This window comes from Mandrillus leucophaeus, unplaced genomic scaffold (assembly GCF_000951045.1).
Source record: "Mandrillus leucophaeus isolate KB7577 unplaced genomic scaffold, Mleu.le_1.0 Scaffold213, whole genome shotgun sequence".
Lineage (NCBI taxonomy): Eukaryota > Metazoa > Chordata > Mammalia > Primates > Cercopithecidae > Mandrillus > Mandrillus leucophaeus.
In genome coordinates this window covers 1907340-1931117 of record NW_012102177.1, presented here as the reverse complement: position 1 = coordinate 1931117, position 23778 = coordinate 1907340, and the positions used below count along the sequence as shown (strand labels likewise).

The 23778-nt window shown below is 42.5% G+C and overlaps 1 protein-coding gene across 2 annotated transcripts in view; it reads right to left on the bottom strand.

Moving 5' to 3' along the window:
* Positions 1-17666, bottom strand: part of UGGT1 (UDP-glucose glycoprotein glucosyltransferase 1) — a 108125-nt gene extending 90459 nt beyond the window's left edge. Inside the window, exons 1-4 of one of the 2 annotated variants that reach the window (XM_011980501.1) lie at positions 17442-17666; positions 12135-12270; positions 5370-5452; positions 623-753 (exon numbers count right to left, since the gene is read on the bottom strand). In XM_011980501.1, the coding sequence (XP_011835891.1) occupies positions 623-753; positions 5370-5452; positions 12135-12256 (336 nt within the window). In that variant the 5' untranslated portion in view covers positions 12257-12270; positions 17442-17666. Of the gene's footprint in view, positions 1-622; positions 754-5369; positions 5453-12134; positions 12271-17260 lie in introns of both variants that reach the window. The other variant, XM_011980500.1, reaches the window with a different exon arrangement.
* Between the last annotated feature and the right edge of the window lie 6112 nt (positions 17667-23778).

Genomic DNA, 23778 nt, shown 5'->3' with positions numbered 1-23778 from the left:
GTGTTAGCCAGGATGGTCTCGATCTCCTGACCTCGTGATCCGCCCGCCTCAGCCTCCCAAAGTGCTGGGATTACAGGCGTGAGCCACCACGCCCGGCCTTAAGTCTCTCTTAACTTGAGGTTCCTCTGTCCCTCTTTTTCTTTTCAATTACAATAGAAATTTCCATAATTTATTTATTGAAGAAACTAGATTACTACAATGATTCCTGTATTCTTGATTTTCCTGACTGCATCCCTGTGGTGATGCTAAACATTTCTTGCCTCCTGTATTTCCTGTGAACTCTTTTTAGAACTACAGGCTGTGATTAGATGCTGGTTCATTGGTTTAACAAGATTACATCTCCCAGGCTGCAATGCATAAATAAAATATTGCTGTCTCTTTTCCATACAGATATTCTTTTTCTTATTTTTTTTTAAATCTGCGGGTTGAAGACTTAACATCAATTTTGCTTATTATTTCTTTTTTTAAATCATAAATCCTAGAAAATTTCAGGCAAAAAAGTGATAGCTCTGTAATTCAATTCCAGGACAACTGCAGTCTATCCATTCATCATGACATACATTCATCATGACATCCATTCACCATCACATAAAATGCTGTTCTTTAAGAGCACGGGACCCACCTGCTGGAAGGCTTGGATCGCAGCTGAGTAGGAACGAAGAGACAGACAAAATTTCAACAAATTCTGCTGGAGAGGTGACAGAAACTGAAATGCAGCTTCCAGTATTGCATGATAATAGGAATAATCAGTACCTGTCAAGGAAGAACATTAACCAAAGTAATTGCATATGACTAGAGAAATCTAAAGAAGATAGCTCATGAAGCACAAAGCTGTGTTACAAAGGTATGTGATGGCAAGTTTTACCAGTATATTGTCTTGAACTCTCATCAAATGCTTAAAATTCCCTGGAATACACAATGCAGTTGGGCTCTTCCTCTCCTCTTCCCTTTCAAACTATTCCCTCCCCTGGACCACTATTTTCCCACTTACCTGGATGACTGATAGCTACGTACTTCCTCAGAAATAATTCAGCTGTGAAATCACCTACTCCAGGAAGTCTCCACAATCCCTATCCCATGCTTCAATGGACCAGTTAAATCTCTTCCTCAATCCCAGAATACTTCTCTGTTTACCTCTTTCACTTATCATATCATTTACTAAATTATTTATTCACTGTCTATCTATACCCCGCCTAGACTTCTGGTCCCCAGAGGCAGAGGCTATGACCTATTTATCCTTATATCCACGATGCCTAGCACATGGTAACTATTCCAAAAACTAAACAAAACTGAGCATGTGATGAGGAAGTTACAGTATTAAAGAATACTGATGACATTTTAAAGTTTGAAAAGAAGCATTTAAACAAAAAGTTGGACCAAATTATTTTAAAGAAAAAAAATCCAAATACTAACGTGAAAAAATCCCCAGGATAAATGAAAAGCAAGGACACAAAACAATGTACATAGTAACTTATTTTTTTTTAACTAGGAGAAAGAATGAGAAATAAGAATACATATGTATATATTTGTTGTAAAAAACACTGAAGGCTAAACAAATTAATTTAAAATGTTATAAAAAGCAGGAAAGAAACAGAAGGAACAGGGTCAAGGAGGAAACAATTTTTTTTTATATATACAAAAATTTTTTTTTTTTTGAGACAGAGTCTTGCTCTGTTGCCCAGGCTGGAGTGCAGTGGCCGGATCTCAGCTCACTGCAAGCTCCGCCTCCCAGGTTCACGCCATTTTCCTGCCTCAGCCTCCCCAGTAGCTGGGACTACAGGCGCCCGCCACCTCGCCCGGCTAGTTTTTTTTTGTATTTTTTTAGTAGAGACGGGGTTTCACTGTGTTAGCCAGGATGGTCGCGATCTTCTGACCTCGTGATCTGCCCGTCTCAGCCTTCCAAAGTGCTGGGATTACAGGCTTGAGCCACCGCGTCCAGCACAAATAATTTTTTACTGAAAAAATGTCATCTTAAATGTCGAAGTTCAAATGTGATTATTTCAAATTTTTATAAATATAAATATAAAGGTTATTTGCATATAACCTTTTATATAGCTTTGACTTGGGAATCACATGTTATCCATGCACAAAAACTTAAATTTTGCATTTTAAAGGACAAGCACAGTGGCTTACGCTTGTAATCCCAAAACTTTAGGAGGGCAAGGCAGGAGGATTATTCGAGCCCAGGAGCTCAAGAGATCAGCCCTGGTAACATTGTGTGTCTCTTTTTTAAAAAATAAAAATAGGCAGGGCACGGTGGCTCATGCTGTAATCCCAGCACTTTGGAAGGGGGAGGTGGGTAGATCACCTGAGGTCAGGAGTTCTAGACCAGCCTGGCCAACATGGTGAAACCCCATCTCTACCAAAAACACAAAAATTCGCCACGGGAGGTGGCAAGCGCCTGTAATCCCAGCTGAGGCAGGAAAATCACTTGAATCCGGGAGGCAGAGGTTGCAGTGAGCTAAGATCGCGCCACTGCACTCCAGCCTGAGCAAGAGGAGACTCTGTCTCAAAAAATAAAGAAAGAGGCCGGGCGCGGTGGCTCAAGCCTGTAATCCCAGCACTTTGGGAGGTCGAGGTGGGTGGATCACGAGGTCAGGAGATCGAGACCATCCTGGCTAACATGGTGAAACCCCGTCTCTACTAAAAATACAAAAAACTAGCCGGGCGAGGTGGCGGGCGCCTGTAGTCCCAGCTACTCGGAGGCTGAGGCAGGAGAATGGCGTGAACCTGGGAGGCGGAGCTTGCAGTGAGCCGAGATCGCGCCACTGCACTCCAGCCTGGGTGACACAGCGAGACTCCGTCTCAAAAAAAAAAAAAAAAAAAAAAAAGAAAGAAAGAAAATAAAATGTTCCATTTTAAAAAGAAAATACAAATATTAACATTTTATGAGGCAGAATATAAAAGGTTCTATACTGCAATAGCATCCTCTATGTAAAAAAATAGATAAGAAATATCTCAAAATGATGCCAGAATGTTAATGGTGTCAATCTTGGGTGGCAGGAATTAAATAATATTTCAAACAAATAAAATGTTTAACACACTTTTATGTTGTTCATAGAACTCATACTCCTATAGCTTTAATGAATATGTATTATCATTTTTACTGAAAAAAATGTCATTTTAAATGTCAAAGTTCAAATTTGATTATAAATCCACTTTGATAAATTTGTTCTATAAAATCTTAAAAATAAAGTATTTTTTGATAACTTAATTCTAGTTGCCTTGAAATTAGTAAAACTTACAGATGCTTGTTTAAAATATTGACATATCTATATTGCCAAAAAAAAAAAAAAAAGATTCAGGCTGGGCATGGTGGCCCACCCCTGTAATCCCATCACTTTAGGAGGCCAAGGTGGGAGGCGGGGCAGGGATGCCTCGAGGCCAGGAGTTTGAGACCAGCAAGTGCAACATAGCAAGACCCATCTTAACAAAATGTAAAAATTAGGCAGGCCTAGCTGCACGCACCTATAACACCAGCTACTAAGGAAGATGAAGCACGAAGACTGCTTGAGCTCAGGAGTTCAAGATTGTAGTGAGCTATGCTCACACCACTGCACTCCAGCCTCCAGAGCCAGACTCTGTTTCCAAAATCAAAATAGGCTGGGCTTGGGGGCTCACACCTGTAATCCTAGCACTTTAGGAGGCTGAGGCGGGTGGACTGCCTGACGTCAGGAGTTTGAGACCAGCATGGCCAACATGGCAAAACCCCATCTCTGCTAAAAATACAAAAATTAGCTGGGGGCAATGGTGGGCACTTGTAATCCCAGTTACTCAGGAGGCTGAGGCAGGAGAATGGCTTGAGCTCAACAGGCAGAGATTGCAGTGAGTCAAGATCACGCCACTGCAGTCCAGCCTGGTGACAGAGCGAGACTCTGTCTCAAAAAAATAAATAAAATCTAGCTGGGTGCAGTCACTCACGCCTGTAATCCCAGCACTTTGGAATGCCGAGGCAGGAGGATCGCTTGAGTCTCAGGAGTTTAAGACCAGCCTGGACAACACACGAGACCCTGTCTCTACACAAAAAAAATTTTTAATTAGCCTAAATAAAAAATAATAAATAAAATAAAATAAATATTTGGATAGATCACACCAAGTGAAAAAAGTGAAATAAAATAAAAACAAAACAAAAAGATTCAGACAACTTTTAAAATATGTATTATTTTAATAAAAAATTAAAAAGTTAAAAAATCAATACAGGCCAGGTACAGTGGTTCATGCCTGTAATCCCAGAACTTTAGGAGGCTGCGTTGGGAGCATCACTTGAGCCCAGAAGTTTGAGACCAGCCTGGGCAACACAATGGGACAGACCTCATCTCCATTGTATTTTTTTTTTTAATTAAATAATTTTAAAAGAAGAAAAAAAGCCAACCCATTAACATCAACAGCAATCACACAATTTTGAAACAGTTCCTATTCTGTAAGAACCTGTATCTGGCCAGGTACGGTGGCTCATGCCTGTAATACCAGCACTTCGGGAGGCTGAGGCGGGTGGATCACTCGAGGTCAAAAGTTCGAGACCAGCCTGGCCAACATGGGGAAACCCCATCTCTACTAAAAATACAAAAATTAGCCAGGTGTAGTGGCGAATGCCTGTAATGCCAGCAACTTGGAACCAGGAGAAATGACTGAACCTGGGAGACGGAAGTTGCAGTGAGCCCAGATCACGCCACTGCACTCCAGCTTGGAAACAAAGTAAGACTTCGTCTCAAAAAATAAAAATTAAAAAAAAAATAATAACCTATATCTGTCAATGTAAATTAATATTCAAGGTTTTAACTACGCATATATCAGCATATCCAACTATTAATGTTTACACCCTATATAGCTTATACCAAGTTTAAAAAATGTGAAAGCACATCATAAAAACTGTAAATGAGGTTTTACAGGATAAATCATTAATTTGACACCTTAACACTCAAGTTGTGGGTGGCTGGCAGGCATAATGGAAAACATTCTGGATGATACTAACTTAATGACAATGAACTTAACAGATAATAGATCAGTTGTGTAATTAGTTCATAACAAAAAAAAAACAGTGAATCAGATTAGATGGTTATTAATACTGAATGACTTAAAATGAAATGTACTTCCACAAAATATTCACATAGCACTTTAATAAAGGATCATGATAGAACAAAAACAAGAGGGGAAAAAAACAAAGGTACCACTTATAGCCAAAGTTATAAACTGCTTCAAAAATAACTATTTGTGTTGTGTTGGCTCTTCCTGACCACGATCATAACTCCAATCATTAAAGACAACAATGTTTTCCATTAACAGCCATGCCACACATACTATACAGAGACCATTTTTTCCTAATATATTCCCAGACACCAAAGTCAAAGAAGCATTTGCTTCAATTTTACCGTGATGATCTGATGATCCAATATTTTGACTGGCTTCTACAAAATTCCAAAATTTCTCTTGACTGTCTTCTGCTAAAAACTCACTGGGAGAAAAGATCAGAAATAAAACAACTTAATAAAATTTTCTAATATAAGCTATATGACTAAAGACAGTAAAAATAAGTTTTGAAGTTTCCAAATGTCCGTAGTTTGACTTTTAATCTATAATATATAATACCCCTTTATGTATATGTTTTTAATGATAAGCAAGTCCTACCAGCATATTAGTTATCAATAACTTAGCCTATGAACTTTTTCACCTAATAGCTATTTCTTAAGAAATTTGGAATAATAAAAACATAACAGGGAGTCTCAATATAAAGAAAGCTTATGAAACCCCACTGACAAAAATACTGTAAGTAGTGGAAGCAGAACTAGGAACTGATGATTCTAGTATTAGTTCTGTTTACTTATTTTCTGAAAGGCCTTACAAAGAACAAAAAATATGTTTTGCCTAAAGTTCTCCCACAGTAAAATATGAACCGCAGAAAAATTTCTGGGAGACTAAAGACAGCATGTTGTAATCTTTTAACACCCCTAAATCCAAATTTTCAAGATCACCAAACTTAGTTTAAAATTAGCACTGATCTAACAAAATCAGATCCAAGAACTTAATGCCATCTTAATTTTTTTTCAACTTTACACTACTAAAATAATGGCCAATCTAAATTTCCCTTCATTCAAGAGTCTAAAACCCCTAAAAGGAAATGCATGTAGTAATTGAATGACTCATGTCAACTGCTTATCTTCTCCTCTGAGCCATAATACTAATGCAGTAGTGATCTTTCCCTGTCTTAAAGCAAACTACAGATCTGGATCTCAGCTTACCTAGCCAAAGGAAGACCTTCCCATTACTTGTCAACACTGAGGTGTACAATCTCACTCTACTCCACAGCTAGACACAGAAATATGGGAAAAATAAGACACATTTCCCGGTAATGCACAGCTTCTCTAAAAATAGGTTTCTGAAAATACCCATTATCATAATATATTAAATTTCTTAATGCCTCCTTGAGAGTAGTATTTTTCTAGGCTTTCTAGTAACTGACATAGACACCACACCAAGCTTAGCATAGCTTATAGTCTAAGAAAACAAGTACTAAGACAGATACACCAGGATGTGCAAATAAACACTAAATTAATTAATTAAGGGCACATTCACAAGATAAGCAGAGAAGGGCAAGGTGACACACTCACCAGTGTGGTGAAAACTAAGATTCAATCAGGCTAAGACTCTCCCAGTAAAGGCCACACACAAATACATGCTTTTCATACAATTACAGGGAAGCTTCTTGAAACATACATTCTTTTCACCCCACTGCCTACATAAGTCTTACAAGGTCTAAACTTGGAACAGTCCTAATATTGCTTACTAGATCCACTGAAACAACCCAGGGGAGAGAAGAACAATACAAGATATTATTAAAGAAATGCTGCCTTTTTTTAAAGCATATTTTTGTTGCTTTTTGTTTTTTTAGCTTCTTATATAACACTTATTCCACTGAGTATAAATTATTATTTTACAGGCCGGGCGCGGTGGTTCACACCTATAATCCCAGCACTTTGGGAGGCAGAGGTGGGTGGAACATCTGAGGTCAGGAGTTCGAGACCAGTCTGGCCAACATGGTGAAACCCCATCTCCACTAAAAATAGAAAAAATTAGTCAAGGGTGGTGGCGGGCGCCTGCAATCCCAGCTACTCAGGAGGCTGAGGCAGGAGAATCACTTGAACCCAGGAGTGGGAGACTGCAGTGAGCCGAGATCACGCCATTGCACTCCAACCTGGGCAACAAGAGTGAAACTCCCTCCCCCTCCCCCCAAAAATCATGATTTTACAAATTATATGATGTCTGGGATTTGCTTTAAAATCTTCTAGTGCGGGAGGAGAGAAGGTGGTGGTGATGGTGGTTATTATACTTAAATTGATAATTGTTAAAACAGGGTGATGGGTGCAGAGAGAGTACATTATACCATTCTCTCCATATGTAAATGTTTTGAAATGCCATAATCTAGGACAAGTTTTTAATCTACAACACAAAAAAAGCTACAAACAACCAGAATGAATGCCCACAAGATAGTACGAATAGGGTAGCAACTTGTTTTCTTAGATTTCCAAAGCCATTGTGGGAGATCAGCATTGGTCTTCCTTCTGTGTAGAACTAGAAGGAGAGAAGAAACTAATATTTAAGGAGGGTCTATGACGTGACGGTCACTAAGCTTGGCATATTTACTTGTGTCCTCAAATCCACACAGCCACCCTCAGATATAACCGTTTTTCAAGTAAATAAGCTGTAATTCAGAGATGCTACTAACTTGCTTACAGACAAAGAGTGAGTCAATGGAAAAGCTGAATATAAATTCATGTCCATTTAATTTATACTTCTATCACGCTACATTCTGGGTCATTACAAAATTTAGCACTCAATAAATGATTATTAGTTTTGATTTTAATAATAGCTGCTTATGTAATATTTCTGTAGCTAAGCTGCAGAAAACACACTTAGTGTTTCACTTCAATTAAAGATAAGTATCACTTCATTGACAACCACAAAGCTACAACTCCTTCACAAACATCAGGTCCAATCTAAAAATACACAACAGGAATATTTTTAGTCCCTGACGGATAGACGCAAGGAAGGCAAAAGATCTGTGGTGGCCGCATGCCATAAAGTGTAGTAAAAGATTCTGACCCTTCATCCTTAACCAGATGGACAGAGTACCTGGATCCTTCATCAGGGTCTCCCGCAGACATAAGAATGAAGAATGGTGGGCTCTGCTAGCTCTGGAGGTGAATACTAAGTGGATTCAAATAAGCATAGTTCATTTCTATGAGTTGCCTACATGTCGTATTACCTTGGCAAACTGTATACCAACAGCCACAGGAGAAGGGGCCTAAAAATAGTAAACCAAAATGGCAAATGTAGCTCTTACTTCACATGCCAAGGAAAAAAATTAATAAAAATAAAAATAAAACAAAATGGCAAATGACCAGGGATATCATGAAAGGGGGAAATGCTTGTGATAAGCAAGTTGATGAAGAAAACAGTATACCCAGTTCGCCTCACAGTGACCAAAGAAACTGAAAATATCGAGCAATTAGGGCTGGCAAATTTAGCATTCTTTCTCAAAACTCCATAGTTTTATGCCATAGGAATCTTCTAGTACAATGATCAAGAATGTACGAATATCAAGAAATTAGTGTAAATAAAAGTGAAAGTAACGAAATGTAATTCAGGGTAAGAATGTTAAACAGAGGCCGGGTACGGTGGCTCGCACCTGTAATCTCAGCACTTTGGGAGGCCAAGGAGGAGGGATCACCTGAGGTGGGGAGTTCCAGATCAGCCTGACCAACATAGAGAAACCCTGTCTCTACTAAAAAAAAAAAAATTACAAAATTAGCCAGGTGTGGTGGTGCATGCATGTAATCCCAGCTACTCAGGAGGCTGAGGCAGGAGAATAGCTTGAACCTGGGAGGCGGAGGTTGCGGTGAGCCAAGATCACGCCGTTGCACTCTAGCCTGGGCAACAAGAGCAAACTCCATCTTAAAAAAAGAATGTTGGCCGGGCGTGGTGGCTCACGCCTATAATCCCTGCACTTTGGGAGGCCGAGGCGGGCGGATCACGAGGTCAGGAGATCAAGACCATCCTTGCCAACACGGTGAAACCCCGTCTCTACTAAAAATACAAAAAATTAGCCGGGCATGGTGGTGGGCGCCTGTAGTCCCAGCTATTCGGGAGGCTGAGACAGGAGAATGGCGTGAACCCAGGAGGTGGAGCTTGCAGTGAGCCAAGATTGCGCCACTGCACTCCAGCCTGGGCGACAGAGTGAGACTCCGCCTCAAAAAAAAAAAAAAAGAATGTTAAACAGAATCTCACAAAAACAACTGTTACAGTTAATTTTACAAAATGAATCAGAAAGTGATAGTAAATCTTGGCCAGGCGTGGTGGCTCATGCCTGTAATCCCAGCACTTTGGGAGGCCAAGGCGGGCAGATCACCTGAGGTCAGGAGTTCGGACTAGCCTGGCCAACATGGTAAAACCTCGTCTCTACTAAAAATGTAAAAATTAGCCAGGCGTGCTGGCACATGCCTGTAATCCCAGCTACTCGGGAGGCTAAGGCAGGAGAATGAGAATGGGCTTGAACCTGGGAGGCAGAGGTTGCAGTGAGCCAAGATGGTGCCACTGAACTCCAGCCTGGGCGACAAAATGAGACTCTGTCTCAAAAACAAAGTGGGGCTGGGGGGAGGGGTTGTAAATCTCAATGACAGATTTATACCAAACAAATCATCCAAAATAAGATTAGCAAAAAGGAAAAGAAAAACTTTAGTTTTTAGGGTCCAGGCTCAGGCGGTCTAGCTCAGGCAGTCTCAAAATATCTCCAGTCACTGTTTTTTTTGTTTGTTATTTGCTTTATTGGGCTTTTTTTCCCCACCATAAGAACTCTAAAAAAAGAGCCACTTCACATTTACTACTACGCCGTATCTAATAAAGTTCAAACATTGGAGAAGCTGGAGCCATTTATCAAGTTAGTGATCACTATGAAATATATACGATGGTTTTGTCTTTGTTCTGCCACTTCCATGCTGAGAAAGAAAGGCAGAGAGAGGCGATGGCAGGAAGTCTATTTAGCAGAAAGTCTGCTAGGCTCCTGAGCTAGTCAAGACCGGCTGCTGCATGCCCCTTCCCACGGGTCCTTTTGGCAATATTAAATGAGGCTTTCTCTTTAAGAGGTGCAACCATTCGTTCACATAATCAACATAGCAAAATTCTTCATCCACATTTTTCTAGGAATTAAGGGGAAAATGTTAGAATACAAAACTCTAGAGGCCAGGCGCGGTGGCTCACACCTGTAATTCCACCACTGTGGGAGGCCGAGGCAGGTGGATCACTTGAGCTCAGGAGTTCGAGACCAGCCTGGCCAACACGGTGAAACTCCGTCTCTATACAAAATACAAAAATAAGCCAGGGGTGGTGGCTTACGCCTATAGTCCCAGCTGCTAGGGAGGCCTAGGTGGGAGGATGGCTTGAGCCCAGGAGGCAGAGGCTGCAGTAAGCTGAGATCACACCACTACACTAGCCTGAAAAACAGAGACAGACCTTGTCTCAAACACTCTCAAAAAAGAAAAAAAAAAAAAAAAAAAATTCTAAATTGAAGATGAAGAAGGCAGACCACAAGGCTGATCGAAACGATGTGACAGTCTCAATTTCTAGCACATTCAAACGCTAAGACTTACCAAGTGCTTGCTGCTCAGTCTACCCACACTTATCCTTTGGATAGTCTCTGCTAGTTCTACCTCTAGATTACTCGAGATACAATCAAATAAGTTTCCATCCATAAGCATTTAAGTTCTACCTATACAGACAGATATCTCACTATATTTACTTACAAACACTAGCTGAAAAGCACACTTGGAATACAAAATTTCTCATGAAATTATTTACTATATTGTGTTTCACTAATTTTAAGACAACTGTTGTTTTATGAAAAATTCTACCCATTTTAATTGGAAGGTAATTTCTTTCTCTTTTTTTTTTTTTTTTTTGGACGGAGTCTTGCTCTGTTGCCCAGGCTGGAGTGCAATGGCGTGATCTTGGCTCACCGCAAGCTCCGCCTCCTGGGCTCCAGTGATTCTTTCACTCAGCCTCCCAAGTAGCTGGGACTACAGGTACGAACCATCACACTCAGCTATTTTTTTTTTTTTGGAGAGATGGGGTTTCCCCATGTTGCCCAGGCTGGTCTCAAACTCCTGGACTCAAGCAGTTCACCCACCTCAGCCTCCCAAAGTGCTGGGATTTACAGGCATGAGCCACTGTACCTAGCCACCGTTTCTATCATTTAAAAAGAAAGATTGAGCTGCATGGGCATAATCTCCTAATCTGATGCTCAGGCACGCGCCAGCACGCACAGCTAATTGTTGTTAGGCTAGTCTCGAACTCCTGACCTCAGGTGATCAACCCACCTTGTCCTTCCAAACTGTTGGGATTACAGGCGTGAGTCACTGCACCCAGCCTTCTTCCAGGTTCTTATGGGAAATAAGTCCTCTTTCCCCCACGTTGCTAAGCCCTCTTCTTTTCCTTTTATCAATCACCTCTTAAAACTTCCTTCAAATAAGGAGAAAATTCGAATACAACTGTGCAGGCACAGTGGCTCACATCTGTAATCCCAGCACTTTGGGAGGCCAAAGTGGGCAGATCACATGAGACTGAGGAGTTCAAGACCAGCCTGGCCAACATGGTGAAACCCCATCTCTACTAAAAATACAAAGAATAGCAGGGTGTGGTGGAGCATCTCTGTAATCCCAGCTACTCGGGAGGCAGAGGCATGAGAATCCCTTGAACCCACGAGGCGGAGGTCACAGTGAGCCAAGATCTCATCACTGCACTCCAGCCTGGGAAACAGAGCGAGACCTGTCTCCAAAAATAAATAAATAAATAAACACAACTCTCTCTTCCCTTGTTATGCTTTTTGGAAAGTAACATACTAACTTATCCAACACAGTTATTTGTCTAAAGTTCTACATATCTCTATAAACCCACATAGCCCTTGTCCTACTGAATGATGCTATGCCCTAACAGCCTTTGTACAGTACATACCACAGTGCACACTGAAAGAGGCTCTTCATAAATGCATTTGATGATAATCTCACTGCTTAAAAAGCTCCTGAATGTTCACTGTCAGAGCCTATATTTATACTGAAATACGTGGGGGGAAAAAAACATTCTCTTACCTGGCTTCTAACAACAACGGAGTGGAAAACCATTTTGTTGTAAGAGAGGTGGTAATGGCTTTTGAGTCGGCCTTTACTGAGGAGAACAGCCACAGAACAGTGAGTACAATCAGAACTCCCATTTTATAGCAAACTCCTAAAAGGAAAAAAAGAAAAAAAGTTTTGCTACAAGGAAATTTTTTTTTGAGACGGAGTCTCGCTCTGTCGCCCAAGCTGGAGTGCAGTGGTGCGATCTCGGCTCATGCAACCTCTGTCTCCCAGATTCAAGCAATTCTCCTGCCTCAGCCTCCCGAGTAGCTGGGATTACAGGCACGCACAACCACACCCTGCTAATTTTTTGTATCTTCAGTAGACACAGGGTTTCACCATGTTGGCCAGGCTGGTCTCAAACTCCTGACCTTGCGATCTGCGGGCCTCAGCCTCCCAAAGTGCTGGGATTACAGGCGTGAGCCACCGGGCCTGGCCTGCTACAAGGTAATTTTAACCTCATACTTGGAGACACAAAATAACAATCCTAATACTTGGAGACACAAAATAACATAAGTTAGCGAAACAGAAATGCTTCTGACATATAATAGCACTTAATATCTAGCTAGTCCAACAGACATTTGCTGAGTGACTGATACTGTAACTGAAGGCATTTAGGTTATTACATTCTTTCCTACAAAGGCTCTGCTTCATTTCCCAAGGAATCTACACTATACAGGGGTATAAAAATCAGTTGGTGGCACACCAGCTTGCACACAACCATACTGTATAAAGCAGGAAAGCAAAGATGAGATAGATGAAAATATAAATGATGGATATTAAGGGTTGAACTGTGTCCCCCAAAAAAGATATGGAAATCCTCTCCCCCAGTACCTCGTAATGTCAACTTATTTGTAAATACAGTCTTTACAGAGGTCATCAGTTAAAACAAGGTTATTAGGTGGGCACTAATCCAATGACTGACGTTATAAAGAGGAGAAATCTGGACAGAGATAGACAGCACAGAGGGACAACTATGTAGAGACCCAGGGAAGCACCAGGTGAAGACAGAGGCACACACTAAAATTATACTGTAAGCTAAGGAATGCCTGAAACTACCAGAAGCTGAAGAGTCAAAGACAGATTCTCCTAAGAAGATTTCAGCGGGAACGTGGTCCTGTGAAACTTTAAGGATTTCTAGCCCTGTGAGACAGTAAATGTCTGTTGTTCTAAGGCACCCAGTTTGTGATACTTTGTTGTGGTAGCCCTAGGAAACGAACATAACGGGTCTCAAATGTAAACTCAGACAGGTTCTGAAATAAATGTAAAATTTTAGTGGCTTGCCAAGCCAACTGTCCCCATCCACAAAATGAGGGATCTGGGGTCACTGGCAAAGTGGATGGCCACAGAATGCAGGCCTCCTGACTCCCTCAGTAGCCGCTCCAAGCCTGTCAAGATCCTCACAGACAGCATCCAATTTCAGAAAAAGGTGTCCAGCTGCAGATGTCTCTGATTTTCATCCCAAAAGTCCACCTAACAGAACCCTAATCAGACCTCCCCTGAGCCACAGAAAAGTCAGCATCCAAGCTCTACCCAACTGAATGAGAGCTAAAGGGGGATGACTATGTGGGAAGCACTAACCTGTCCTTGGCTTCAGGATGTTCGCTCTGCTAAGGTTCACTTCCGTCTCATCCCAGTTCCTTCATACTGCTTATAAAATCTATCATTGAGGGAGGCCGTCCACATTGGGGACCAGTCAATACCTTCCTTTTATAAAAAGCATCATTCGTGTTAACATCCTGCTTCATATAACACACAATATCTCTGAAGAACGATGGGCAAAAGCAAAATAAACTACACCAAATAGAAAAGTGGCTCTTAGAAGCATTTTAAGTTTAGGCACTGCCAGCTTCTTTTGAAACAAAAAAAAATTAATAAATCAGCCAGGCATGGTGGCATGCACCTATGGTCCCAGCTACTTGGGAGGCCGAGATGGAAAGATAGCTTGGGCCCAGGAGGTCCATGCTGCATCTGGGCAACAGAGCGGGATAGGAGGAGAGCGGGACAGGAGGAGAGCGGGACAGGAGGAGGAGGAAAGAAGAAAGAAGGAGGAGGAGGAGAAGGGGAAGAGGAATGGGAAGAGGAGCGGTCTCTGGTTTGAGTATGTCTTCATTTTATAGGCTCCCTTATCACTCTGACCCTAGGGGTCCTTAAATGTTGCTTAAAAAGACAAACAGTCTGAGATAATGGCCATCAGAATGTGCCATGTGGTGTTGCATGATCATAGGCATTATACTTGCGGCATGATGAATAAACAGAAAACACTCTTTAACAAGTTCTAGGCCCAACTATCAGCAACCATCTGTAGGAGGCTGAGCGGGGAGGATCACCTGAGGCCAGGAGGTGGAGGTTGCAATGAGCAAGATCATGCCACTATACTCCAGCCTGGGCAACAGAGCAAGACTCTGTCTCACGAACAAAAAATAAAAATAAAAAAATTAAAACACTATCTCTTCCTTATTTATTTGCAGTAAAATATAGGGAATATTAATAAATATTATGAGCCAGGCATGGTGGCTCACACCTATAATCCCAGCATTTAGGGAGGTCAGCCCAGGAGGATTGCTGGAGGTCAGTTCAAGACCAGCCTGAGCGACACGGATCTCACCTCTACAAAAAACTTAAAAATTACCAGGGCAGGGGTCCTAGTTACTTGGGAGGCTGAAATCAGAGGATTGTTTAAAGTTGCAGTGAGCAGGGACAGCACCACTGTACTCCAGCTGGGCAGTGAGATCTTGTCTCAAAAAAAAAAAAAAAACCCTTTACACTTTTTGGAAAACAGGAAAGGCATGAAAATTCTAAGTCATCACCAACTTTTTCTTCTCCCATTTTTAAACTAAAATAATAGTTTTTTTTAGTTTAAAAAAAAAAAAGACTCCTAGAAAACAATATGCAGGCCCAGCAGGGTGGCTCACGCCTGTAATCCCAGCACTGTGGGAGGCCAAAGCAGGTGGATCGCTTGAGCTCAGGAGTTCGAGACCAGCCTGGGAGACATAATGAGACCCCGTCTCTACTAAAAATACCAAAAAGTAGCCAGGTATGGTGGTTGCTTAAGCCTGGAGGGTGCGGAAGCTGCAGTGTGCCAAGAACGTGCCACTGCACTCCAGCCTGGGTGACAGCTGTCTCAAAAAAAAAAAAAAATGCAATCTGCAAGTTTATACATGGCCATCTGAGATTCTATATATATGATAGTAGCAAGGAAAAATATTAGGAAGTATCCTTTTAAAGAAACAAATTAACTTCTCAAATTATTAAGCATAACACACATTTACTATGTATCTATTAGCAAAACCATTTCCTGTGAACCACATAAATCTAATTTCAGCTAGAAGTGGTTATTACACATCTGATATGAAAATGATCACATCAGGCTGGGCGTGGTGGTTCACACCTGTAATCCTAAGGGAGGAGATCACCCCTCATATTGTCTTATGCCGAATTTCTGCCTCTAAAGAAAGAAGTAAAAACTAAAATGCAGAAATGAAATCCACAAGCAGACAGCCCCGCACCACACCCTGGGCCTGGTAGTTAAAGATGGACCCCTGACCTAATGGGTTATGTTATCTCTAGATCACAGACATTCTATAGAAAAGCACTGTGAAAATCCCTGTCCTGTTCTCTTCTGTTCTTACTGGAGCATGCAGCCCCCAGTCATGTACCCCTTGCTTGTTCAATCGATCACGATCCTCTCACGCGGACCCCCTTAAAGTGGGACAGCAATTGCTCACTTGGGGAGCTCCATTGTTGGAGATGTGAGTCTTGCCAAAGCTCCCGGCCAAATAAAACCTTTCCTTCTTTAACTCGGTGTCTGAGGGGTTTTGTCTGTGGCTTGTCCTGCTACAATCTTAGCACTTTGGGAGGCCAAGGCGGGTGGATCACCTGAGGTCAAGAATTCGAGGCCAGCCTGGCCAACATGGTGAAACCCCATCTTTACAAAAAATACAAAAAATTTGCTGGGCGTGGTGGCACGTGCCTGTAATCCCAGCTACTTGGGACGCAGAGGCATGAGAATCACTTGAACCGCGGAGGCAGAGGTTGTAGTGAGCCGAGAACACCTCATTATTGCACTCCAGCCTAGAAGACAAGAGCGAAACTCCATCTCAAAAAAAAAAAAGAAAAAAGAAAATTATCACATTGTCTTGTATTGTTACAGGGAAACTTAAAAAAGAAAATGCTCACAGACAGCTGCAGGAAAATTCTAAAAGAATTTTCTTCATAGTTTAATATATTCCCCTGAAGTTCAATGTGCATTATAAATGTGCTATGCTACTATACGAGTATTATGCTCACTTCCTTTAATAAGTTTCATGTGGCCAGGAGTTCAAGATCAGACTGGGACAAAACAAGACCTCATCTCTACAAAAAAATAAATAAGAATTTTTTTAAAATAAGCTTCAGCTAAGTTTATCAAAGGAAGTCAAGTGTTGCTAAATTCGACTTGCTTAAAAAAAAAAAAAAGCAAAGTGAAAAGCTACAATCATTCCAAGTTTTTTGGTGCTGTTAAATAGCTATTTAAAAGGTCTTCAAACGCTTGCAAGTGTAAGATTATTGAAAGAAAGAGCGCATTTTACACTAAAATTGGCTGGCTAGTGCATCAGTGAATGTTTCCGAAACTGTTAGTGTGGCACAATAAGGCAAAAGACCCCAGGACTTCAAACGAACAAAATATGCTCCTTCTCAAATCTGGCAAGAAATGCAAAACAACTGCAGATTCTGGCCAAGGAACAAAAACAGTTCACATCTATAAGTTATTGGCGACGCTGCAGATCTCAATCTGGCAGGTCCCACACTAAAAGTGAAACCGGATCGTCCAATTTCCAGCCAACAGATCACAGTATTACACGAAAACAGCAACCAAGGCACATCAACCCGAATTCATTTTAGGGAAAATAGAAATCTATTTTAAAAGGCACGTCGTTCTGCAATCAGGGTCCAGCAAAGTGCTGGTTCTCAACTCACTGAGGATCAAGCTTGGTCTAAATTCATGGTAGGACACTTCCCCCACTTCCTTCTGCACTTGGGCACAAGGATCCAAAGCTCTTCAGAAAAGGTTCAAGATCTCTGAACAGAGCCAGCCGCCACCCCCGCGGAAGCGATACCTTGCCAAGACCACCACTGAGGGCAACTCAGGGCGCTCGCGAAAAGGGGAAGGGATGGGACACCAGAGGGGAAACTGAGTCACGGTAGAGGCGAAAGCTCAATGTGACGGGGGCACAGGGTCGCCCTGCGCTCCAAACCCTCTCTCCGTCCATGAGGCCTCCTCACGCCACCCCTGGGTACCTGTCACCGGCAGCGCAGCTGCGGCACACGCACCGCTCGCGTCTCCCTTGCCGCCTATCCCCGGGCCGTGGTTAGTCCGCCACAGGGCCAGGGACAACGCCAGGGCGGGGCGGGGCTGCAGCGGCGGTGCAGGCTGCGCCAGTGAGAAGCCGACACGCGCCTTTCCCGCGGCTCGGCTCAACACCCAGCCTCGCAAGGCAATTGCCCGGCTGCCGGCCGCCCTCTTACTTCCGCTTCCTAAAGGCGAACGCTAGAGGACTTCCGGCTACCGAGTCGAGACCTAGCAGGCCAGAGCGTCAGGCGGTCGGCGTCTTATCCCCGAGCGGGGGCGTCCGGCGTCTCTCCGCACTTCCGCTCTCCAGGGTGGCGGGTCGGCTGCCAGTCCCCAAGGTCTTGGGAAAGTTCGTTGTGCCAGCAGCTGAGACCCGAAAGCTTTAACAGTCGATGAAATCCAATTTGGACTCTGGGACCTACTCCGTTAAACGTTTGTTAAAAGCTGACTCCCTTTAGCGTTTCGGTGGCACAGTAAGGACACTTGTCTTAATGTTTCTGAGCATCTTCGACTTTATACTAAACCGTGAAATGTTGATAGCTACCTTCCAGGGGGCATGATGAAAGGAAGACTTTTTAAATTTTAGGAGCCGATTTAGCTTATCTTATTCGGGCAGCGGCAGCTTAGTCTGCAGGGACTGCTTTGTCCTTTTATTTATTTATTTATTTATTTATTTATTTTTAACTAATGTAAACCAGTTTAAAATTGTTTTGCAATAGGTAGCATTTAACCCACCCAGAAATGAATGTCTCTTTGGAGGGTATGTGTTTAACTATGTTAAGTCAAAGTGAATGAAAAGCCAAAAATACTTTTGTATTTTTTTGGAGTTGGAGTCTGGCTCTGTCTCCCAGGCTGGAGTGCTGTGGCGCAATCTCGGCTCACTGCAACCTCCGCCCCCGGATTCAAGCGATTCTCCCGCCTCAGCCTCCCCAGTAGCTGGGATTACAGGCGCCTGCCACCGCACCGGGCTGATTTTTGTCTTTTTAGTAGAGACGGGGTTTCACTCTGTTAGCCAGGCTGGTCTCGAACTCTTGACCTCAGGTGATCCACCCGCCTCGGCCTCCCCAGTGCTGGGATTACAGGCGTGAGCCACCACACCCCACCCAAAATAATTTTAGGAAATAAACATGAGCCAAGATGATAATGAAGGGGAGGAAGGAGAGGAGGATGAAGGAGATGAGTAATAGAACACTGATGGATTCCAGCCTTCCTTTTTTTTTTTTTTTTTTACATTTTCTCCAGTCCCTGGGAGCAAGTTGGAGTCTTTCCCCCCCCCGCCCCCAACTTGTGCTCAGTCTCCCTGTTCTTGAGGTTTCTCTACACTATGGTTCTCAAGTTATTTTGGGGGAAATACCTTGAGCAGAATACAATGGGAAAAGAGGCTCTAACGCTTTCAGTTCGAAATTCATTTTTATCCCTTCCTGTCTGAGCAAAAACTGTATGGAATCACCACCACCCAGCTCCGTGGAAAAAAAGAAAAACCTACCTCCTTCGCTCTGCTGGAAGCTGGAGGGCTCTAGGCCCCTGCGTAGCAGAGCATTCAATTCTAGCTTTCTTCCTGCTGGCTCTGTATGTTGGGCTTGGAGAGTACACTGGGTCTCTATGTGAATATGGACAGTTAGCATTTACCAACATCTTTCTGTCTTTCTCTTGTTTAAAAAAAGAAAGAAAAACTATTTTAAAATGGGATTCTAGAAGTCAGCAAAGAATGGGTCTGAGATGTTTGGATGGGTTCAGTGGACATTTTACAACATGGCTTCTCCTTTGGCATGTTTAATTGTGATGTTTGATAGACATCCTTGCATAAGATGACACTTTTAAAATAAATTATCTCCTAATGATGACTTGAGCCCTGCCACTCAGTGGGAGAATCAGCAGAACCCCTAGGATCTTATTTGGAATTGACATTCTCGATTGTAATTTTGTTCCTGTTTAGTTTTAAATTTTGTTTCGCTGGAAAGGAAAGCTCATGCTCAGTTTTAAAGGTTAAAAGTGTACAAGTTGCTTTGTTACAATAAAACTAAATGTGTACACACACAAAAAGAAAAAAACAATGAGCATTTTAAAATTTATTTCACAAGGGAGCTGTTGCGTTAGCTTTCCTTAGTGTGTTTTCTGGCCCTCTTGAAATCACATCAGCTAATGCTTCCATAAAAAGGAAATTGTTAATTCACCATATTACAGAGTTGATTATATACTTTTTCTTGGCCTTATCTTGATCTTCTGCTATGTGATACATGAACAAAACCAAAGTTTGCTTAGTTTTAAAATACAACTAAGTGGTAGTGCAGAGCTTCTAAGAAAGTTGGATTTCACCTTTTCCAAACCTTTCTCTGAAAAGTGCTATCTTATTTGAACAAAAACAGATTTTAAAAAAAACTTAAACTTTTTAGAAATAATTCTAAATTCACAAGAAGTTGCAAAAATAGTACACAGAGGTGTTTTGTACCCTTAAGCCCATTCCCCCAATGATTACATTTCAAATATCTACGTTACAGTATCAAAACCAGAAATTGACGTGGTACGTTGTGTGGGGGAGACAGGTATATTTCCGTCGTTTTGTATGTGTCTGTACATTTGTGTAACTACTGCCAAAATGAAGACCCACAACTATTGCAGCACCACAAAGATCTCCCTTGTGCCACCCTTTTATGAAGTCTGAACTACTTTCCCACCCCCAAGACCCCTAGACTGTGGCAACCATCATTTTGATCACTAAATATAAGATTTTCCAATTCTACAATGTTATATGAACAGAATCATCTAGTGTGTAGCTTATTTATTTATGTATTTTACTCAGCATAGCCACCTGTGGAGCCCTACAAGTTGTAGATATCAATAGTTTGTTCCTTTTTATTACTGAGTAATATTCCATGGTACAAACACGGATTCATTTTAGCATCACCTATTGAAGGACATTTGGGTTTTTTCCAGTTCTGGGCTATTTCAGATAAAGCTCCTATTAACATTCATGTACAGATTTGTATTTTTATTTATGTATTTATGTATTTATTTATTTATTTAAAATTACAAAAATCATCTGGACATGGTGGTGGGCGCCTGTAATCCCAGCTACTTAGGAGGCTGAAGCAAGAGAATTGCTTGCACCCAGGAGGCGTAGGTTGCAGTGAGTAGAGATTGTGCCACTGCACTGCAGCCTGGGTGAGGACCAAGACGCCATCTCAGATTAAAAAATTTATTTATTTATTTAATAAATCAGGTCTTACCATGTTACCCAGGCTGGTCTCGAACTCTTGGGCTCAAGCAGTCCTCCCGGCTTGGTCTCCCAAAGTGCTGGGATTATAGCCATGAGCCACCACGCCCAGCCCTATGTACAGGTTTTTTACATAGACACAAGTTTTTTGTATGTTTTTGTTTTTGTTGGGATGGAGTGTTGCTCTGTCACCCAGGCTGGAGTGCAGTGGCGTGATCTGGCTCACTGCAACCTCCGCCTCTGGATTCAAGCGATTCTCCTGCTTCAGCCTCCCGAGTACCTGGGATTACAAGTGTGTGCCACCACACCCGGCTAATTTTTTTTCGTAGACATGGAGTTTTGCCATGTTGGCTAGGCTGTTTTTGAACCCCTGACCTCAAGTGATCTGCCTGCCTCAGCCTCCCAAAATACAGGGATTACGGGCATGAGCCACCATGCCTGGCCTAGACCTAAGTTTTTGTTTATCTGAGATGAATGACCAAGAGTGCAATTACTTGATCATATGGTAAATGTACATTTTGCTTGTAAGGAACTGCCAAACTATTTTCTAGAATGGCTGTACCATTTTACATTCCCACCGCCAGTCTATGAGAGATCCATTTTCTCTGCATTCTTACCCACAATTGGTACTGTCATTTTGTTGTTGTTGTTGTTATTTTGATAGGCATATAGTGATTCCTCATCATGGTTTCAATTTGCACTTCCCTAATGGCTGGTGGTGATGAACATATTTTCACATGGTCATTTGCAATCTGTATATCCTTCGGTGGAATGCCTCGTCATGCCCTAGCTTATTCTCTAATTAAATTATTTGGTTTTCCACTATTGAGTTTTGAGGGTACTTTATATATTTTAGATACAGGTTATTTGTCAGATACGTTGTTTGGAAACATTTTCTCCCTGTGTATAGTTTGTTTTCTCATGCCTTTAACAGGATCTTTCTTAAAGCAAAAGTTTTTAATTTTGGTGAAGTGCAGTCTATCCATTTTTCTCTTATGGATCTTGCTTTTAGTGACGTGTCTAAAAACTTTTCACCAGAGCCAGGCGCAGTGGCTCACGCCTGTAATCCCAACACTTTGGGAGGCCGAGGCGGGTGGATCACCTGATCTCAAAGGAGTTCCAGACCAGTCTGGCCAATGTAGTGAAACCCCATCTCTACTAAAACTGCAAAAATGAGCTGGGCGTGGTGGCACAAGCCTGTAATCCCAGCTACTCAGGAGTCTAAGGCAGGAGAATCACTTGAACCCGGGAGGCAGAGGTTACAGTGAGCTGAGATCATGCCACTGTATTCTAGCCTGGGTGACAGAGCACGACTCCATCTCAAAAAAACAAACAAACAAAAACAAAGGACCTTTCCTGACTTTTTGAAGTTCAGTCCTCAAACTTACTATCGCTCTTCCACCTTTTCTATTTTTTTCCATTTTATGTATGTTGATAGTTTGCATCCCCCACTAGGTGTCACTCCATGAGGACAGGGACATCATTTAGTTCAGAGCTACATCCTTAGCCCCTAGGACATTGCTCAACCAATACTGGATGAACATTTCTCTCTGCACCTCCCTCCTCTATCCATGAGGATACACTCAACTGAGCTGGCCGGCTGTTCTGTTCACATCCAGGTGGCTGATGGGCAAAGGACACACCTTGAAATCAGTAAATGCTCCTTGAGCTGCTGGAGACACAGCATGGAATCCTCTAGGTTTCTAAGCTCCCACCCAAACCTTATGTTGAACTATAATTCCCAGTACTGGAGGTGGGGCCTTGTGGGAGGTGTAGGGGTCTGGGGTGGGGGCAGATCCTTCAAGGCTTGGTGCTATCTTCCTGATACTGAGTGCGTTCTCTCAAAATCTGGTCATTTAAAAGTGGGTGGCACCTTATCCCCCGCCCTTACTCGCTCCTGCTTTCACCATGTGACATGCCTGTTCCCCCTTCACCTTCTGTCATGATTGTAAGCTTCCTGAGGCCTCCCTAGAAGCCAAGCAGATGCCTGCATCATGGTCCCTGTAGAGCCAACAGAACTGTGAGCCACTTACACCTGTTTTCTTTTTAAATTACCCAGTCCCAGTTATTTCTTTATAGCAATGCAAGAGTGGCCTAATGCAATAGCCAAATTGATTGTGGAAAGCCAAGTTGGCGTTTCATGTTTGATTTCCAGATGGAAAAGGAGTGCAACTCAGTGAGAGTTACAGTGATGAGGCCGGGTGCGGTGGCTCATTCCTGTAATCCTAGCACTTTGGGAGGCCAAAGTGGGCAGATCACAAGGTCAGGAGTTCGAGACCAGCCTGGCCAATATGGTGAAACCCTGTCTCTACTAAAAATACAAAAATTATCCAGGTGTGGTGGTGAGTGCCTGTAATCTCAGCTACTTGGGAGACTGAGGCAGGAGAATCGCTTGAACCTGGGAGGTGGAGGTTGTGGTGAGCCAAGGTCGCACCACTGCACCCCAGTCTGGATGACAGAGCAAGACGCGTGTCTAAAAAAAAAAAAAAATTTATAGTGATGGACTGCACATGTGCGAAAGGTGACACATGAGAAGGCCATCACTTGCACTCCAAGTTGGTGAGACAGAATGCAGAAAAAGTGTTATGGTCACTAAAATATTTTGCTCCATAGAGTACCCATCCCAGGGGAAACTTGTTCAGCCATGAAAAGCAGAGGGTAACCCAGAGGGGGAAGATTAGTTCATCAGAGAGGAACAGGAGGGAAATCACTGAGATCAAGATTTGGGGGCTGGGCAAGGTGGCTTATACCTGCAATCCCAGCACTTTGGGAAGACGAGGCAGGAGGGTCGCTTGAGCCCAGGCGTTTATGACCAGTCTGGGCAACATGGTGAACCACCCCCCACCACAAAATAATACAAAAAAATTAGGCAGACATGGTGGCTCGTGTCTGTAGTCCCAGCTACTTGGGATGCCTAGATGGGAGGATCATGTGAGCCTGAAGAGGTCGAGGCTGCAGTGAGCCATGATTGCACCACTGCCCTCCAGCCTGGACAACAGAGCAAGACCCTATCCCCCCCCCAAAAAAAAAGGAGAAGAAGATTTGGGGGTTGTTTCCTTCTAATTCCTAGA